This window comes from Carcharhinus amblyrhynchos, chromosome 17 (assembly GCF_965287045.1).
Source record: "Carcharhinus amblyrhynchos chromosome 17, sCarAmb.v2.hapA, whole genome shotgun sequence".
Taxonomy (NCBI): Eukaryota; Metazoa; Chordata; class Chondrichthyes; order Carcharhiniformes; family Carcharhinidae; genus Carcharhinus; species Carcharhinus amblyrhynchos.
In genome coordinates, this window is record NC_137340.1 from 19017771 (window position 1) to 19039201 (window position 21431).

Sequence of the window (21431 nt, forward strand, 5' to 3'; positions counted from 1 at the left end):
CCAGCAGTCTGAATACAGGTATTTCGCTGAAAAAAAAGGCTTAGCCCGGAGGAATTAATCATATGGAATTGATGTGAGCAGTCAGTCCACGATTAGTTTGATGTTGTTTCCAAAGCATAAAGTGACCTGGAGAAAAGCAGAGCTGAGTATGGTAGGAATACACTACAATAACTTCAAAAATAAAACTGCCATAACCTGCGGAGAGTTTAAAGTTCATTTAACGTTAGATTAAAATAACTTCAAACAGTGCACTAATCCATTAACCATAATAAGATCAGTGCCTGTCCAGGCAATTTGACTAATGAAAGTGAACTCGATAAAAAAGTTAGACCAAGAAATACAAAAAGATACCTTGAAATGGACTTTTGAAGAAAGCCCAAAGCACTTCAAAGGCAACCATTTATTTTTCTGCAGCCTTGGTGAGTGCAGCTTGTGGACAGCAAAGCTCCACAAACAATGAAAGAGATAAATGACTCCAGCCCACTCCTTTTTCTTCATTTGGAGCTAGACGCAGAACAATTCACTGTAACCTCTCCAGTATGGAAATCTATTGTTCAAAAACACCAGTTGTCCAGAAACAAGCAGTTCATGGTATCGTTTTAGTCCAGTACTTTGAAAGCAGAATGAAAGGTACAATATTTGGATAAATGAAACACTTCTTATTAATATTTTACAATGTTTTAGCACTATTTTGTGCTTCAGGTCAATAGTTACATTTACTGATTCTGGCTTTCGGTTCACATAGGTGTTGTTGCGCATTCCAGTGCCATTCTATAACCCAGAAAATTCCAACACCCAGAAATGACTTGCTGTCAAACATTCCAATGGAGAGATTACAGTGAGCAGAGTTTTACCAAAATCAGGTGTCAGATTCAGACTGAAAAGCAGCCTGTGCCCCTCCAGGTGCACAGCCGTGTTTAGAAACTGGGGGCACAATTCTTTCCAAAAATTTTTAAAATGTTGACCCTGGCAGGAAAAGTGGTGTGATCTCCATTGGATGAGTCTGCACAATCCAGATTGCAATCCACGCGCACTTAAGACTTCTTTTTGGAAGTTGGGATGATTCCCACTGGGAAAGAGATGTGCCCATCTGAAGATGCCTACAAAGCTGTCTCTTCACAAACTGGAATGCCATTTTTAAAGAGCACCCCAATCTCCAGACAACCCTGCAGACCTTTCCCTCTATGACTCACCTGCATCAGCAACCCCAATTCCCCAAATGGGCAAAAGCCTGCTATGAGTCACCAAAGCCCTCCTCCCACACCACTCCCTTCAGGCCCCTCCCTCATGCCCCCTACCCCTTTCAGGCCACCCTTATGTTCCACTGTCAGGTTCTGCCACTTGGTAGCGTCAACCTGGCATTGCCCAGTAATGCCTGACCATCTGGGGACTCTAACAGCCTCCAAGGCCGCCAGCTTGGTTATCATGTCTGGTCTCAGTTTGTGGAGACCATAGTGATCCCGCCAGCTTCATGTCGCGCTGATGATGGACATATTCCAGGAGCCCAGTGAATCTGGCTTAAAACAGGAAATGCATATTTCATTGATAATTCCATTGCCAGCCAGGGGTGGGGAGAATGTCAAAATTTGTTCTCCCGCGCAAATCCTGTTAAGGCCACTCTCATGAGAGTCTCTGGAATCTCATGTTTCGTGCCTGCATTCTTGGAACTGAAGAATCACCTCTCAAATTTTCTTGCACCCAATAAACAGAGGATCTGGGGTGTCATCATTCTGACAGAGTCGGCAAGACTGGCTCCACAGAGACTGGCGCACCATCTTTAAAGAGCGACTTGATCTGCACTGAAAATAAATCCCTCCCAACAAACACAGAAAGCCCCTTCCACAAGCAGCAGCATGACCCCTCCAACCGCAGAAGTGTTGGCGGATCTTGCCCTACCCCCTGCAACCTTGAAAATATAGGGGTTCCCACACACATAACCACAGACATATCAGGGACTCTCTATCCACTCCTCTTCCCCACAACCACACAAGTACCCAGCAGCTTCCCGGAAGTATCCCCCTTCCAGACATCAGTCCTCCAGTGGGAATCCATCCCCTGCCCACACACAAAGGCAAATCACCACCGCCCCCCCCCCCCCCCACCCCCACCCCCCACAGGGCTCCCCACTGGATCCTTCTTGGCATTGCCAGGGTGACACTGCCAGAGGCTGTGCCAAACTACACCAGGTGGCAGTGCCCAAAGATATCCCTCTCCCTCAGAAGCTATAATTCCCTTGGTATCCCCAGCAGGTCACCCGTAATTGATTCTTATTCTTGTATACTTGTTGCAAACCTCACTAACATGGATATTCAGCGAGGGGGGTAGTTGGTGGGAAGGGTTCGTGTAACTGGGAAATTAAATGGAAATTTCTTAAATATATGGAAATGAGGTTCTTCATTACATGACTGATGAGGAGTGGGGAAAAAAAAAATAAAATCAGGGAAGGAGATCTTGCCAGCGAGAATTCCATTTCCTGACTCTCCTGGAATTTTGGGTCCATGTTGCCACTAACACTGTCGGCGAACCCGAGCTCAAATTCACCCCCTGCCCCTCGCCCCCCGCTGTATATGTTTTACTCAACATGAAGGATAATGTTGCCCGATTACAATAAAAAACACATTTGCTATGATAAATGTCAATCATACCAAATTAAGCACAGATTGCTGTTGTTCTTTAAGGTGTCACTCAGGCCCAGCAAGAGTCTAGATCATTATATCAATCTGAGAATATTCAGTTAAATTCAATAAAATCACACTTCTTGGAACTGCAATATTGAAATCACGTCTGCTCTCCACAACACAAGTTGGAGAATGTGTGATTTCAGAATATATATAAAGACTTGTGTGTAATTTCAGGTCAAGGGCTTGACGGGTGCAGCAGATTTCGACAAATAGGATTATTTAATTTTTGATTATACTTCATGGAGCCTGATAGAGTAGGACAGTGATCAAAGTTTGCTTCTCCTACAGAAAGGCATTTAGCTTTGTATAACTTCCTGCAAGGAATGCACTAAAACACACTGCATCAGTGAAATGCAAGATGTGTTGACCCCATGCGTTACCATAACAGTGGCATTTTCCCTTATTAAACCTGAATTTGCTATTTTAATGTGTCCAAGGCCCTTGGCTAAAATTCTGCCTGTTTACTGAAGATCTCAGCTTTGAAAATAAAGACACTGAAATTCCCATGTCCTTCCAGTGCAATCCAGTGGAGGGTGTATCCCTCCGAACTGGTAGAACCTACAGGACCTCCACTTTCTTCTTCTCAGCTCAGGGACACGTCACGAGTCACCACAGTCTTGCAAAGGCTTGACGGTTTTGGGGCTGAACTTGGAGCTCCAGGTTGCTGTTGTTTCCTAGGGCCTCCTAAACATCTGAGTTCAGTCATTTAGCAAAATAACAAACTTTACAAACAAGGTCATTTATGGTCAATTTGATTGTTTCCCAAGAAGAGGTTGGCTGGTGACTGGAGGGAACAGGAGTTGACTATTTAGCCTCGAGGAAACCATGGAGAATATGTAACCTGATTCCACGTACTGGGGGAATTCTCCAGCCTCCCAGCCACGTGTTTCTCGGTGGCAAGACATGGTGCACTGTTCACTGGCGACAGGATCTTCTGATCCCGTCACTGTCAAAGGGATTTCCCACTGATATCACTCTAAACCATCACAAAACCCACAGGACTGGAGGATCCTGCCAGCGTGAACAGCCAAAGAATTTGCCCCATTGTCTTTGTCCAATATCTGTTACTGCTTTTGGTCAACACAAATTTATCAACCTCAGTTTTCACAGGAGAAATTGATCTAGCATCAATTGCATTTTGTAGAAGAGAAGTCCAAAACTGAAAATACTTCTCACTGTTATAAGTCAGGTCGGATACTTCAAAGTGTTCTGTGAAGGTCACCTGACCTGTAATGTTTTACACTGAATTTGGTTACGATAACCTTGAGAGGTTTCACTCCAGGTGTGATTCAACTGACCCAGGAGGAGTTTTTAATCAAAAAGAAAATTTAACTAAGAATATTGTTGACATTGTACAATAAGACAATTAGCAAGAACTTTTAACAAGTACAAATAAGAAACACAATAACAATGATAATGTATAACTCTTAAGGAAATATCCCTAATATGTTCCAACCAAAGCCAATATCCAATTTGCAAAACCTCCGAATGCACACAATACAGCATAAGTTATTATTACAGGTTTCCCACCTCTTGGGTTGAATGCTGAAAATTCCTTGTGAAGAAACTCAGAAGAGATTGTAGTTGAACCTGTTTCCCAAAATGCCGTTTCTTTAAAGCAAGGTGGCAAAAAGCCTCTTGTTCAGTTAACTGATAATACTTTCAGAACCAAAGAGAAGAACAGGGAGAGAAAGAGTTTGCTTCTTAGCTCGCTGCTAACCTGCTTCCAACAGACACGCCCCAAAACAAAACTAAAAGCCCAAAGAGCAAAACCTGGCTGCTTAGTTCCAATCACCAATCACATGACTGAAGCTGTAAACTGCATGATTTAAAAAAAAACCTTTCTCAAAGGTACACCCACATGACATCACACAGAGGTATTTCTTCATTCCATGCCTGAAAATTCTCACTCTCATTTTTATATTGTGCCCCATTTTCTTCAGCTCCACAATTAGTATTTGGAGCTTCTTTCTATACACCCTAAATGTTTCTCTTAATATGTTGAAAGCTTTGATCAAATCACATTTAACCTTCTAAATTTCAAGGAATACAATTCTGGTTTATGTAATATTCTTGTCATGATTTAAAATTTGGAGTACAGGTATCATTCTGGTAAATCTTCAGTAGCCCCCACCCCCGCAGGAGGCCCCATGGTCTTGACACTGCCTGGTGGGACTTCTGTCCCCACAAGCAGGGTGATCACGTCTGGACCCATTGGTGGGGACCAGTTGTAAATCCAGCTGGTGGCAACCTCTCCTGGCAGGCGGGGAGACACAAGCGAGCCCAGACAAATACCATCCTGGACCTGCTAATTAGACTGAAGTAGCAATTCCAACATCTAATCAGCTCTGTGCCGATCTGTGTTGAGCTTTGTATTGCAAAAGCATAACTTCTATCACCTCATGTTCCAATCCTTCAGATGCAAATGTCAGCATTTAATTAGTCTTTTGGTTATTTTTTGTATCTGTTCATGACATTTTAATGATCTATAAATAGAGACCCCCAAATATCAGAGGATCTCCCCTTTTTCCACTTGGAAAGTAACTCAAAAAGATCCTTTTGAGGTTCCAAGTGGCATTTATCTACATTGAAATGCATTTATTAGGATTTTGCCCATCAACATTCTATCTATTTCTCTTTGTTGTTTAATGCTCCTCACTACACTATTTTCAATGCCTCCGGTCTTTGTTTTATGAAGACTTATCCTGGGCTTACACACATTTTGAAGCATTCCAGAGTTCATGGACAGATGCCTGCTGCCCATGTTTAATTCAGATGGCCTCCCATTGGCCCTGTACCCCAAAGGCAGTCAGTGGCAAAGGTTACCGACTGACAATGACCCCAGCATAATTTCTCTTCTTAAGGAATTTATAGGCAGTACTGCAATAGTAAGGAAAACATTCTGGCTAGCATCTGAAACACTTTCTCAGATATTCATGTTCAGACATTCATCATAAAGCAAGCACTGCAAGTGGAATAATGCATCTTGCTCTAATCAGTTTCAAAAGACTGATAATGGCTAGAGTTGAGGTGTTTTTAATACACACTTACATAGTTCAGCTTGCAGAGGGCATTGTTAATATGGCAGTTTCATATTATTATTGCTACAGCCACTGATATTGGTTGCACAAAAAACATTTTATAATTTTTTTTCTGTTGGCAATAAAGAAATGTAATCTAACAATGCAAATTCAAAGTCAGTAGATCATGAGCACGCTCCTATAACCAAACTAAACATGTGCCTCTGCCTCATTTTTGTCACATTGAGTTAACTGTTTCACTTACTGTTCTAGTGAAGGACACGGGGCGTCATTAATAGATTTCCTTGTGGACTTCATGGAATATGACCTTCCTTATTGAGTGAGCGACATGAGTTTAAAACCTGCACTCACAGCCTAGACAGGGTATTGTAGTCCAAAACAGTGGTTTGAGTTATTGTTAGTCACAGACAAAGCCTTTTTCTTTATTTCAAGAAGTATCATTATACCGGAGGACTGGCCTTGGGCAAGCTTTTACACTTAGCATTACATGTCAATGATGTGGTCTCCAAAGTTAACATCTTTAGAGAAAAAAGGTTGCCATGTTTCGATTATATCCCGCATTCCAAGATCACAGGTTGGGGCACAACACTGCTATTGCTAGTTATCCTTTGGTAACTGTTCATGTGCCTAGCCCACTGATGGTGTCCTAACTGTGATGATATATGCCTGCATGCATTATAAAGAGGCTCAGCAGAGCAAGGCTTAAGGTGGGCCTGGAAAGTGGCACTACCTATAGCGTAATGTATGTAGCGACATGTCAGAAAACAGTTCAGAGGGACACTCTGTAAGCAGCTAGCCTGCATGGTGGGTGCAACACCATACTTGGAACCGTAAATAGTTAAAGCCTAGCAATAAAGGTGTTAACTTTTAAACACACAAGCCTCAAGGTCTCGATGAGCCACACGACAACAGCATAAAGAACTCATATTATGACATTAACAATCTATTTAATCATGAAGAAATGGGCACACAGTGGTTAACACTGCTGCCCTACATCGCCAGCAACCAGGGATCAATTCCCAGCCTGACTCACTGTCTGTGCGGAGTCTGCACATTCTCCCCATGTCTGCGTGGGTTTCCTCCGGGTGCTCCAGTTTCCTCCCACAGTCCGAATGACATGCCAGTTAGGTGCATTGATCATGCTAAATTCTCCCTCAGTGTACCTGAACAGGCGAGTGTGGCGACTAGAGGAATTTCACAGTACCTTCATTACAGTGTAAACGTAAGCCCACTTGTGACAAAAATAAATAAACCTATATCAGCCAAGTCTAATTCAGGTTGAAGTCAGCTTTAAGGTGATATTGATGATGTGGAGATGCCGGTGTTGGACTAGGGAAGGCCAATAAAAAGCCTCACAACACCAGTTTAAAGTCTACCAGGTTTATTTGGTATCACAAGCTTTCGGAGCACTGCGCCTTCATCAGGTGAGTCCACAATGGTCAGAAAGATGGCCAACATCCATGATGGTCAGAAAGTCTCAGCTATTCCTTGTTTTAACTAACTAAACTATTGGAAAAGCCAAAGTTGATATCTTTAATTGAAACAGCACAAATTTGGAGTTCTGACAAAACGTCACTAACTTGAAATGTTGGGGGCGATTCTCCCATCGTGACCCACAAATTTTCTGGCGGGTCGGGTTGGGGGGGGCTTCTATTTTCTTAGGGCTCTCTGGGTGAGGTTCCGTGAAGGAGTCCTGCTCAGCCTCCCCCCTCCAGGACAGTGTTATAGCTCAGAGTGGCAGGCACCCTCAAGGAGTCCCTGCTCAGCCTCCCCCCTCCAGGACAGTGTTATAGCTCAGAGTGGCAGGCACCCTCAAGGAATCCTGCTCAGCCTTCCCCTCCATGACAATTTGCAGTGGCATTATATTGCCGCGGGGTATGGTAAGGGACTCGACTGAGTGCTGGTGTTTTGGGGTAGGGGAAGAGAGCACCATGTGCTGACTGAGGCCTAACCAGGTGAAGGAGTTGTTGCTCCAGGCTGGGGTGAAGAGGTTCAGTCACAGACTGCATGGAATCTGCTGTCCCTGGCACACATCTGGTCATGATTTGCAGTCTGTCCCTGCCCTGTGACACAGATCAGCTTGTAACAGATGCTGCAGTTGCACACATAGCAATGGTTCAAAAGTGCACATTTCCCAAGGCTGCACACCGACCTGGAGAATCTGTGCCAGCATTTGTCATGATGGGAATCTCACACAACCCTAATCGGGCCACGCGTGGCACCATGGCATTGCCAGCACCCACAAGTAAGGGAATTGGCCCAAGTGAGGGATTGGGGTGGTGCTGGGTTTATGCAGCCAGCGATAATAATCCATCATTCTATGCTCTTTCCAAACCCCACTACGCAGATGGATCTTAGTTTGATCGATCTGGGGCTGGCCATGTCAGTGGCAGCAGAGGCGGAGGTGGCTCAGGAAGTGGCGTGCATGGAGAGACCACCACAGGAGCAGTCACCACCAGGCCCTCAGGAAGGAGGGCAGGGGGCTGCCGCTGAGGGCCAGGTGGTGGGTGAATAGGCTCTAGAGATGGTGGACAGAAGGCGGAGGGTGTTGAGGCCAAGGAGGTACAGGCCCCACAATTCATTCGAGGCCGCCTCGAAGGAGATGTGCTGTCGCCAGCTGAGGCTCTCCAAGACTACGGTGTGACACCTTTGTGAGGTGCTCTCACACCTGGCACCTCAGGGGATTGGCAGCCATCTGCTCTCTGTTGACATGAAGGTGAAGGCTGCCCTGGATTTTTATGCCTCCGGATCATTCCAGGCACCCAGTGGCAACCTAGTTGGGATCTCAGTAGGGAACTAGAACTCAGTAGCCTAGTAGGGAACCTAGTTGCAACAGGTGATCAAGAAGGCAAATGGAATGTTGGCCTTTATAGCGAGGGGGATAGAATATAAAAGCAGGGAGGTCTTGCTGCAACCGTACAAGGCACTGGTGAGGCCGCAGCTGGAGTACTGTGTGCAGTTTTGGTCGCCGCACTTGCGTAAGGATATATTGGCCTTGGAGGGAGTGCAGAGGAGGTTCACTCGGCTGATACCGGAGATGAGGGGGTTGGACTATGAAGAGAGACTAAATAGACTAGGTCTGTACTCGTTGGAGTTTAGAAGGATGAGGGGGGATCTTATAGAGACGTATAAGATAATGAAGGGGATGGATAGGGTAGAGGTAGAGAGATTCTTCCCACTTAGAAAGGATAGCAGGACTCGAGGGCACAGCCTCAAGGCGGGGGGGGGGGGGGGGGGGGGGGTCAGTTTAGATCAGAGTTGAGGAGGAACTTCTTCACTCAAAGGGTGGTGAAAGCCTGCAATGTCTGAGGGGGGTTGGATGGCAGTGATCTGGATGTTGGGAGGTCTTTTCAGTGATCTCCCAGCAATGTGCACATTCACAGGTTCCTGCTCATCCCTTCGATTTCAGGTTCTTTGGCATGAAGTGGCCCCACCTCCTGAGCTTTAAAGGTATTCACGATTGTAACCTTTGCTGTGCACACAGTGGGGAGATTCAGGTCTGAAATTGGCCTTAAAAAACAGTTGTGATCTAAACCAGTTTTCCCACCAATTCAACACTTTAGGGAGAATCGCCCCCGTTAACTCTGTTTCTCTCTCTCTACGGTTGCTATGTTAGCTGCTGAGTATTTCCAGTATTCATGGTTTCAATTCCAAATGATTTTCCATTTTATTCTTTGTAAAAGTGCAGCTGTAAATTCTAAATATATTATTGAATATGAATGCACATTATCACACACTTTCCATATTACACAGCTGTTAGTTTTAAAGACAATCGATTAAATTGATCTAAATTCCTCTGAATGCAATCAGTCTCCCATAACGTGTTCAGACAAGAGAAGCAGATGTTGAGTTAGAGTGTGACAAAGCAAAACAAGAAAATAAGCTCTGACAAAGGGTCATCTGGACTTGAAACGTCAGCTCTTGTCTCTCCTTACAGATGCTGCCAGACCTGCTGAGGTTTTCCAGCATTTTCTCTTTTAGTTTCAGATTCCAGCATCCGCAGTAATGTGCTTTTATTAAGAAAATAAGCTAATACAAGAACAACAACATTTGTAAACATTATACTGTCATATTGTGCTGTTCTTTGTAATGGCTTTAAAACAAGCAAAACATACTCTGGTTACTGTTTACAAGCCCTCGCATACTTAATTTTCTTTTCAGTTTCAAGTTTCAATCCAGCTTTCCTGAGGGTCAGATGATCAGAAGGGTCATAGACTGGGGCTGGAGAGTCAAGCGGTTGAAGTTCAGGGTGGGGGGCAGGGGTTGGAGATGGCAGGGATGGTGCGTGAGAGGTGAGAAGGTCAGATGTTGGGGTCAAGGTTTGCAGGGTCGGTATCGGAGGCGGGGGAGAGATGGATGTTGGGGTGGGTTTCCAGGTTGGGCGGTGAATAGTCAGAGGTCGAGAGGTTGAGGGGGTGGAGGGTCAGAGGTTTGGGATGGGAATGGGTTCAAAGCTCAGGTGTGAGGGGTGGTTTGGAGCACGGTGGGGTTTTCAGGCCGATGGTAGCACCAAGTTGGGTCAAATCGGGTCAGACCTGTCAGGGCAGCTGGAAGTTTTGAAGGGCATAGTGCTAATTAGTGGGGGTATGTTTTCAGGTCTGCGAAATGGTGGAGGGGTGCTGATATTGAGGGAGTGGGAAATATCAGTTAAGGTGTGGGAAGTCCTGTGAGGGGGTCAATGTGAGAGAAGAGTCTCTTGGGTGTGGGTGTGAAGGGTCGATCTTATCAGCTTGTCACGCTGGTTGATTTGTGTGGTGATCCGACAGGAACAAGTAAAAGACAAAAAACTAGGTTCGCATTTGATTTCTTGCCTCTCGTGATGAAACTGGCCCCATTCAGCCGACGTAATCAGCTTTACGCCTAGAAAGGACGCGAAGCTGATTTCAACATTTATGAGGTATTTTTAATACGATTAGTGAGCCTGAGACGCAATTGTCCAGAATCACTTACCTTAATGACCTTGCTCATCGAGGTCCTCACCGGCAAGGACCGCGTTTGGTCCCCACCAATGTGAGGACCTCGCCAGTCGGACCAGAAGCCACTGAGGCCCATCATGAGATTTGGGGTGGGGGTGGGGGGGTGGGGAGAGGCAGCAGCGGGCAGTGCCCAGTTATCTGCTTCTACCATCTCCTTTGGCAGTGAATTCCAGGCACTTAGCACCATCTATGTAAAAAAAACTGCCTCTCACATCTCCTTAAACTTTACCCCAATTTACCTTAAACCAATGTACCCTAGTAATTGACATTTTTACCCTGGGAAAAATACTCCAACTATCCCTTCCAGCCGTGCCTTCGTAATTTTGTAAACTTCTATCAGGTTGTCCCTCAGTCTCCACGTTCAAGTAAAACTCTGAAGTAAATGCAATTCAAACAAACTTGGAGTGGATTAAGTTAACAGCCAACCTATAATTATTTCAAGTTCAACATTAACAGTGAAAAACTTGAACAGCACATTACCCATTTCTAGACACCCTGGTAGGGTCAGGGTAACATTTGATATCTCCATAAAGTAAGTTTAATTTTAGCCATTCTGAGAAAGAGGGCCGTAAAACATCCAGTCAGGATATAAATGATTCACATGGTTTCTGAATCTTAAGAAATGTTATAATGTAACCAATAATGACATTGGATCTGTTATAAGATAACCAATGGTAACATGCTGTGAGCATCAGTGATCTGATAGATAATGTAACCAACGGCAAAATGATGTGGTGGTCAGCTGACTAGTTGACTCAATATAAATAAGAAGCAGATGGAATTATGGGGAATTATGTACGGCCCCAAGTTTTGGAGTAATGAAGTTTTTTTTTATTAGAACTTATTCTTTGATTTACTTTCTGAAGTTATTGCTTGCAACTGAACAATGCAGGATGAACAAAGAAAATATGGGAATTAAAAGATAGTTGTATGTATTACTACCTGGAAAGTGGCCATGTGTGTCAGATTGCCATTGAAGTAGTGACTCAGGATAGAGCCTTGCTTAACATATTCTATTGTTTAAATTATCAGTGTGTGTTTGCTAACAGAAGCAGATAGCTTAGTTTGAGAACATTGAGAGACACTTGTTACTTTGCTTTGCTTTGGGGAAGACTGTATCTCATTGGATTATGAGAGTCAACAGGAGGTACTAGTCAGTCAGACTTGCATTCAGTTTGGATTTCATGAAGGAAAAGCAACGGGAAGATTTGCTATATCTTGCAGCTAGTAGAAGAAATCTACTCTAGTCCTCACAGAGTCTTGTGGTGGAAAGACGTCAACAGAGTGTTCATTTGGGAACCTGCGAGAAGGCAGTGGATATCTGCTGGCTGAACAAGGACCTTGAGCATCAACAGTACAGGAAAAAATAGAGGGTCACATAGCCAAAACCAATGAAAAGACGCCCACAGAATCCTACCTCTGAGGAATAGTTGGAGGACGAAGGAGAATTTTCCTGGAACTATATCTCTGAGGAATAGCTGGAATACTATGGCGAAGTAAAGTAAATTCTGGACAGCTGTGGCGTACCTTTCAGGTTGTTTCCAGCAAAAGTGAATAAACTATCAAGATTGTGCAAGATAATTGAACTCTTAAGGGGAAATAAAAAATTGATCTGAGTTCATAATAAACAAAGTTTTAAACTGTAGTGCTAAGTTAATAGTGCACAGTTTGTTTAATTAATTTTGCTATACAATAAAGTTTGTTTTGGTTTAAGAATGTGAAATATCATGAGTATTCCTGTTGGTTAAAAGATGAGTGTTCAAACTCATTCTTTAAATTTTAACAATTCCAAACAGGATTCACAACAAAATCAAACATGTCAATATTTTTGGTTAACCACTGACATTCTTGACTGCACTTTAACGTGTTCATCTACAAAATATCAAACAGCAAATTTATAAAATGGAAAAAAAATCATTCTTCCAACACATATGCCTGAATTCTACTGCCCTGCCCACCACGGGAATCAAAACAGGTGAGGCGTGTACAATGGGAAGGTCCGTTAACCTTGGGTGGGATTTTCTGGTCTCAGGTTGAGCGAGGCTGTAAAATCCCACCCAAAGCCTTTAAAAGAAATGTTTTCGAATTGGAGAAATGCAAAGATTAAAGGTAGAAGCAGAAAAAAAATGCAAGAACAATCTGGGCTTTAGTGTCAGTAATTGGTAAATTTTCAACCCTAAACAATATCAGATCCAAGAAAAGCTTTGAAATTTGCATTTCTGTCTTCATCAGGTCATGACATTATGTAAACTTTCAACAGGGAAGCACCATTTGCCTCAGGCAAGCACACATCTATTTTCTAGCTGACATCTAAAAATTTCTAAATTAATATAACTTTGAAAATTAAAGCTAATTTATGTGATCCAAAGTTTCAGGAGAGTAGGATGGTGCAGCAAATGCAATGTTTAGGCACATGCAAAGATGTAGTCAAAACCCAGTTTGGTTCAAAGTTTGAGAGTGCTACCTGACCAACCCAATCTGGATATGATCTGACCAAAAAAATCCAGCAGATCTTACAAGGAAGGTTGACGACAGAGTTGATAACATTTCACAGTAACCATTACAGCGTGTACTTTGCCTGAATCACTCAACCTAGAGGGGATCAGCACAATGCATTTGCCTGGATAAAGCTACCAATAAATAAAATTGTTATGATTGACTTAAAGTACACAGTCAAGACATGTGGGCACCTGCTCCAAGAAAAAGGCGCACAATGACCGAGAATCATGGAGGCAGGAAACCCATAAGAATGTCATTGCAGGAGAAAGTGGGCAGCAGATGAACAATAGGTATTTGAGTAACTAACATCTATCTCACTTGAAATGAACATTCCAGTACACCCCATTGAAGGAATAAAACCTGAAGTGCATGAACGATCAGCGCTATCCATTGCAGGCAATAGGAAGAGGAATAAAGAGATATCGACTCATTGGTGGAAACACCCATTTTTAATTGTTTGATTTTGTTTGATACTTTATTATATATCAAAATGAAGTAAACAACTGTGTACTATTAACAGTACAGTTTAAAACTTTGTTTATTATGAACTCAGATCATATTTTTATTTTCCCCTTAAGAGTTCCCTTATCTTATGAAATCTTGATTGTCCATTCACTTTCGCTGGAAACAACCTGAAAGGTATGCCACAGCTCTCCAGAATTTACTTAACTCCTCCTTAGTATTCCAGTTTATTCAGTAACAAGGGAGAGAGCAGGGTCTCTTAAGGATCAACAAAGTCATCTATGTGCAGATCCACAAGAGTTGGGTGAGATACTAAATGAATATTTCTCATCAGTATTTACTATTGAGAAAAGCATGGATGTTAGAGAACTTGGGGAAATAAATAGCGATGTCTTCAGGAGCGTACATATTACAGAGGAGGTGGTGCTGGAAGTCTTAAAGCGCATCAAGGTAGATAAATCCCCGGGACCTGAAGTGTATCCCAGGACATTGTGGAAGGCTTGGGAGGAAATTGTGGGTCCCCTAGCTGAGATATTTGAATCATCGATTGTCACGGTTGAGGTGCCTGAAGATTGAAGAGTGGCAAATGTTGTGCCTTGGTTTAAAAAGGGCTGCAGGGAAGAGCCTGGGAACTACAGGCCAGTGAGCCTCACATCTGTAATGGGTAAGTTGTTGGAAGGTACTTTGAGAGACAGGATCTACAGGCATTTAGAGACACGAGGACTGATTAGGGACCGTCAACATGGCTTTGAGAGTGGGAAATTATGTCTCACAAATTTGATTGAGTTTTTTGAAGGGGTAACCAAGAAAATAGATGACAGCAGTGTAGTTGATGTTGTCTACATGGACTTTAGCAAGGCCTTTGACAAGGTACCACATGGTAGGTTGTTGCATAAGGTTAAATCTCATGGGATCCAGGGTGAGGTATCGAAATGGATACAAAATTGGTTTCTTGACAGAAGCCAGAGGGTGGTTGTAGAGGGTTTTCTTTTTAAAACTGGAGGCTTGTGACCAGGTATGCCTCAGGGATCAGTGCTGTGTCCTCTGTTATTTGTCATTTATATTAATGATTTGGATGAGAATATAGGAGGCATGGTTAGTAAATTTGCAGATGACACCAAGATTGGTAACATAATGGACAGTGAAGAAAGTTATCTCCAATTGCAATGGGATCTTGATCAATTAGGCCTGTGGGCAAATGAATGGCAGATGGAGTTTAATTTAGACAGATGCGAGGTGATGCATTTTGGTAGGTTGAACCAGGGCAGGACTTACTCAGTTAATGGTAGGGCACTGGGGAGAGTTACAGAACAAAGAGATCTAGGGCTACATGTTCATAGTTCCGTGAAAGTGGAATCACAGGTGGACAGAGTGGTGGAGAAGGCATTCCGCATGCTTGGTTTCATCGGTCAGAATACAGGAGTTGGATCATCTTGTTGAAGTTGTACAAGACATTGGTAAAGCCACACTTGGAATACTGTGTACTGTCCTGGCCACCCTATTATAGAAAGGGTATTATTAAATTAGAAACAGCGTAGAAAAGATTTACTAGGATGCTCCTGGGGCTTAATAGTTTGAGTTTTAAGTAGCGGCTGGATAGACTGAGACTTCTTTCTCCGCAGCATAGGAGGCTGAGGGGTGATCTTATAGAGGTCTACAAAATAATGAGGGGCACAGATCAGCTCGATAGTCAATATCTTTTCCCAAAGGCAGGGGAGTCTAAACCTAGAGGCATAGATTTAAGGTGCCCAGAGGGACAATTTCTTCACACAGAGGATGGTGGGTGTCTGGAATAAGCTGCCAGAGATAGTGGTAGAGATAGTGTCTTTAAAAAGCATTTAGATAATTACATAGGTAAGATGTGTATAGAGGGATATGGGCCAAATGCAGGCAATTGGGATTAGTTCAGGGATTAAACAAAAGGGTGGCATGGACAAGTTGAGCCAAAGGGCCTGCTTCCATGCTGTAAACCTCTATGACTCTAAGTGCTTTTCACACTACAAATTGCACAACCCAGCAAATAATGCATATCAAATGGGCCCTGAATTTACTGATCTTTTCTGTCACATCAACTCAGCATAACAGCAATTTTGATGGTGGATTCTAGGTCGGGACACAATCCTCTTCTGTAATGGCGTCCCTGGTTTCCATCATAATGTAAACATTTCAATGAATACACTCATCAATGTTACTGGCTGTTCATTACAAAATATTCAAATGAGTCGTCCCCAAATTCCATGAGCCCCACATTCCGCCTGATCCCATTAAAAACAAAAATCCTGCTGGGCCATTTTTCTGAGCATCCTTCAACAATCGAAACTGTTAGGTTAGGCTACTGGATACCTGGAACAGATGGATGGTGAATGCACAGAACACATTCGGCTAATTTTGCATGGAAATTGTAACCCAGATCTTACAACCATTGCGGATCTTGATTTGTATCTTTCAGCATCCTTCCACCTGCTTCAAGCGGACAGGCTGCTCAATCTTTTCAAGAGTCAACTAAAAATTGTGCCTGGGTTTTAATGGAGCAGGTGGAGTTCATGCCAGTAATATTCTGTGATCAGAAAGTTCAGGCTGAACTTTTAAGAACTCAGCCTAGGTGGAGATAGGATGATTGATATATGTAGGATTTTTGAAACTCAATAACTAAGTAGTACAAAGAAACAATATGACCCTATTAACAGAACTGATCCCCAGTCCCCTAGAGTTCCAGATTATAATGGCATACTCACAAGACTTTCAACGCAGCAAGCTCAACAAACAGCCCAATAGGAAGTGTTGAAAAGATATTCCCCGACAAATTCCTACAAAACAAAGCAATATTTACCGATCAACACCCGCACTCAAAACATGTTGGTTTGAGCTAGGGAGTGGGAGGATCGAGATCAAGAGGGAGCAGGGCAGGGGGTGTCAAGGCAATGGATGGGCATGGGTGGTGATGATTTTCCATAATTAATATCATTCAGTGCAAACACAAACATTAGTGTTCATCATTTTTCTATGGGAGTAAGTTGTGCAATGTGAAATGAAGGTTCGGCTCAGTCAGTCCATTATTTCTGGAGGGCAGGTACAACCAATTCCTCTTGTGGACTCGATCCGCAAAACTTCTCAAAATTTGCCCATGTCTGCTGGTGCAAATTAGGCAACTTGTTTTGGAGCATAAACATTCACACAATTCTTAGTTATTGAATTAGTTAACCATTACAAAATGTTGATGTCAATATATTAGGCAAATTTAATGGATTAAATCATGGTTCTCACTGACCAGAATGTTATGCTTCTTCCCCAGCAGGTTCTGAGCTGGTGGGGTGTGGGGGGTTGTGGTAGATCTGATTGACCAAGAGCTCTGTAAGTGGGATTTCCATCCAGATGTGGATAGACATGCTGTTTGCTGTTAATCAATGCTCAATTGAGTGGCTTGTCAGAGTGGACGGGGTTGTGTTCCCCACCAACTCTCAGGATGATGGGCACTGAATGCTAGCCATCCTGAAAATTCAGGCTACTCTCTAATTCTTTTATCCTTTAATGTCACAAAACAGAGGTCCATAATGTACAGAAATTCTCTCATCTACAAAATTACTTCTATTTATTTCAGTTAATCAATATTTAATTTTTGTTTAAGTAGATGGGGTATTGTGGCACAATAGTGTCCCTTTCTCTGAGCCAGAAGCTCTGGGTTCAAGTCCCGCTCCAGTACTTGATGGAAGATGAGTTCATAACGTGGCTAAACATAAACCAATGGCAGATGCTAAGAGTGGGCAATATTTCTGCGTAGCCATGTGATATGAAGAAAATTGGAGCACATACTTCCATTTCACGAGAGTATGACATGCATATAAAACGTATATTGTTAAAGCAACTCAGGCTCCTCTGGAGGGGGGCTTGTTGGCTCAGTTGACTGGACAGGTTGGGTGGATCAGCCTCTTGCTATACCTTGTTGGTAGGCCAGAAGTGCCTTTGGGCAGAGAACTATATCAATTAATACACGTATAAATGCTCACATACATGTGTAGGAATTTTTGAGACATAATTTGATACAGGGCTTTGCATAGACCTGGAAACCTATTCTTTCTACCTTGGAACCAGTGGTCAACTCCACGACAGCACTTGTGGACCTAAAGAGGAATCAGCTTCTGATAGATGATACAAAAACAGAAAATGCTGGAAAGTCTCAGCAGGTCTGTGGAGAGAGAATAGAGCCAAAATTTCGAGTCTGGGTGATCCTACATCAGATCTGAGAGCAACGAGAATCAGACGACATTTATACCATGAGGGTGAAGGGGGCTGTAGTATGACAGGAAATACAAATAGTGGTGACGGAGGCTGAGAAAGGAGTTAAAAGTGTTCATTAAATTATTAGAATATGAGAGTGGCAAAACAGAAGTACAGATTGTTAAGCGCTACCTGAGCTATGTGGCAGTTGCCCTGAAGGAGGTGGGGTGTTTGGAGACATGATGGAGAATGAGATTGGAGAAGTAGAAAGATAGAAGTAATAATGAAAGGTGATAAAAAGGGATGACTGAAATGAAAAGAAGAAATGAAATAGGAGATGTGAAAGAAAATATATGGAGATGGAGTGGGAGTGGAGTGGTGGCGGCGGGTGGGGCAGTTCATGCTCTGAAGTTGTTGTACTCAATGTTCAGTCCAGAAGTCTTCCAGCTGATGGTTTATACCTTTTATAACAGAATTGCTTCAAAGTAAGGCTGCCCATAAATGCTCAGCGGACTGTTAACACCAACTTAAAACTTATTTCATTATTAAACAGAATCTTCACTCAGTGACAAAAAGCAACTGAAAAGTTGTGTACTTACAGTTTAGACAAGCTGGTGAGGCCGGTAAATATCTCAGGTCTCAGACACCCAATCCTGTTGTTTGACAGATCCCTGTAAATAGAACGCAAAATAATTCCATTGTAAACTTTAACCATGGTCTAGAATGAGGGTTTGGCGGAATGAAATAAGTGACGTGCTTCTGAATGGAATAAACCAGGAAGATCCTGAGACAACATCATTGATCTAACCATCTCCACCTTCCCCCAACCTTCAACTCCACTGATCAACCCCACGGCTTCAGGGACCCGGGTTCAATTCCAGCCTCAGGTTATTGTCTGTGTGGAGTTTGCACATTCTCCCATGTTAGCATGGGTTTCCTCTGGGTGCTCCAGTTTCCTCCCATAGTCCAAAGATGCGCGGATTAGATGGATTGGCTGTGCTAAATTGCCCCTTAGTGTCCCAAGATGTGTAGATTAGGGGGATTACCCATGGTAAATGTGTGTTGTTAAGGGGAAAGAGGGCAGGGGAATGGGCCAGGGTAAGATGCTCTGTCAGAGAGTCGGTGCAGATGGGATGGGCTGAATGACCTCTTTGTGCACTCTAACGATTCTATGATTCAGATAGGTTTTTTTTCATGAAAGGTACAATGTCTGACTTGTGTGTCCTGGCTACATGCAGTGAAAAACCAGCGATCATGTTCTTCTTCATTTTTCAGTGTCCAAATATGGAATGCATGCCCTAAGTAACCAGCACCAGGGACGGTTGAGTCAATCCTGACAAGGATAGCTGGAGCCAAGGTTTCAATCCTGTGTTCCAGAACTTACTAATGGCTGTCTGGAGTGAGACCAAATTGTCAGCTGCCACTATGACAGGCACAAAAATTCAATGATAACAAAGAGTAGGAGCAGAAAATGAAAAACAGCAAAGAATTCTAAGAAAGGGTAAGAAGAAAAAAATAAGTGATTGACAAAAATGGAGCAAACTTTGAACATTCGATCAGTTCATGAAAACATATGAACTCACGCACATATTCAGTGACACAATACTGAACTTTAACACATGCACAAAATGCAGCACACTGCGACTGTCAATCTTTCATACAGTGACAAGTAGACATTTCTATCTTTTTCGTCTGATCCACCTTCTCTCACCACACTTCCCCCTCATTGGCCATGCTAAATTCGCCCTCCATATACCCAAACAGGAGCCGGAGTGTGACAACTAGGGGATTTTCACAATAACTTCATTCCAGTGTTAATGCAAGTCTACTGGTGACACTAAAAAATAAACTTTGAATTCATCCCACCAACTCTCGTGCTTTAAATATGGTGTAATTATGCACCTCTTACTTTCCCCTACTTCACCAACTCCAACCCTACCCTTTATCCTTCCACATACACCATAGAACTGCCAGCTGATCAAGAACAGGACTTGAGGAGCAAGAGGCACATGAGATTTAATAACGAAGAAATATTACACATCTTAGAAATGCTAAGGGGCAACTTAGCATGGCCAATCCACCGAAACTGCACATCTTGAGCGTGGGAGGAAACTGGAGCACCCAGAGGAAACCCACCCACACAGATACAGGGAGAACATGCAAACTCCACACAGACAGTGACCCTGGGCAGGAATCAAACCCAGGTCCCTGACCCTGTGAGGCAGCAGTGCACTGTGCCACCATGCCAGTTTCAGTGGAAAAAAAGAAAGAGGAGGAAAGAAGTGGTACAGGCCCACTATAAGCACTTACACTGTTCCAAGAGAGTACATATCAAGGAAATAATTGGCGGCTTGGAAGAAAGTTACTGCAATAATCATGGGAAACTTTAATCCACTTATAGATGGGACAAATCAAATTGGCAAAAGTAAGGATGAGGAATTAATAATGGGAAGCCAAGAAACAGCAGAAACTTGAATCAAATATTTTGTATCTGTCTTCATGGTAGGAAATGATTGCATTGTCACTGGACGAGTAATTCAGAGACCCAGGCTAATGGTCCAGGAAGACACATTCAAATCAAATTCACAGCTACGGGAGGAACTTAAAATCTATTAACAAATCTGGAATTGAAAGCTAGTCTCAGTAACGGTGACCATGAAAATTGTTGTAAAAAAAAAACACCTAGTGCCCTTTCGGGAAGGGAATCTGCCATCCTTACCCTATCTGGCCTACATGAGTCTCCAGAGCCACAGCAATATGGTTGGCTCTGAAGTGCTGTTCAAAATAGCCCAGCAAACCACTCAGTTCAAGGGCATTTACTGATGGCAGCAAATGTTGATCTTGCCAGTGATGCCCACATCTCACAAAAAAAAAGAAAAATAGAAGATGCTAAAGAATCTTAAGAATAGTAGGAAATCAAGAGGCAAAGGACACCATCTGGAAGATGGACTTCCCTTCTCTCTCGCATGGCTGGCAGATCCCTGGCTGTCTTGCGATGTATCACACTTCTTTGTGATGCAAAATAATCACAATCACGAGAAAAAAAATGCTAGAAAAAATTGAGGAACTAAATGGCCCTGGATCTGCTGGCCTGATACCTAGTGCGTACTGTTACTGGCTGTTCATGCCACACTTCTGCTGCAGCACAGTTGGAGAATTTGACAACCAGCCAAATCTCCATTCGTTGCAGCGGGATGGGAAAATCCCACTGGCCTGAACTGCTGTAACATTCCGGCCACAGCGTTTGAAAAGAAGTTGTGGCAGAGATATTGGTTGAAATCTTTCAAAAATTCTGAAAAGGTCCCAACAGAATGAAAATCGTAAATGTAATGCCCATATTCAAGTAAAGGAGGAGACAGAAAGCAGGAAACTATAGGTCAGTCAGCCTAACATTGTCTCTGAAAAAATGCTGGAATCTATTATTAAGGAAGTAGTAGCAAGCCATTTAGAAAATATGAGTTAACAGGATTTTAAGAAAGTGTTCGACAAATTTATTAGAATATTTTGAGGACTTAATGAGGATAGATGAAAGAAGATAGATAAAAGAAGAGAATCGG

General features: G+C 43.0%; 1 protein-coding gene across 2 annotated transcripts in view; it reads right to left on the reverse strand.

The window, feature by feature from the left end:
* adgra1b (adhesion G protein-coupled receptor A1b) overlaps nucleotides 1-21431 on the reverse strand; it is a 483085-nt gene that overhangs the window by 276558 nt on the left and 185096 nt on the right. For both annotated transcript variants that reach the window (XM_080205590.1, XM_080205591.1), the window contains 2 exons: nucleotides 18474-18545; nucleotides 16395-16466 (listed from right to left, as the gene is read on the reverse strand). In XM_080205590.1, the coding sequence (XP_080061716.1) occupies nucleotides 16395-16466; nucleotides 18474-18545 (144 nt within the window). The remainder of the gene's footprint in view (nucleotides 1-16394; nucleotides 16467-18473; nucleotides 18546-21431) is intronic.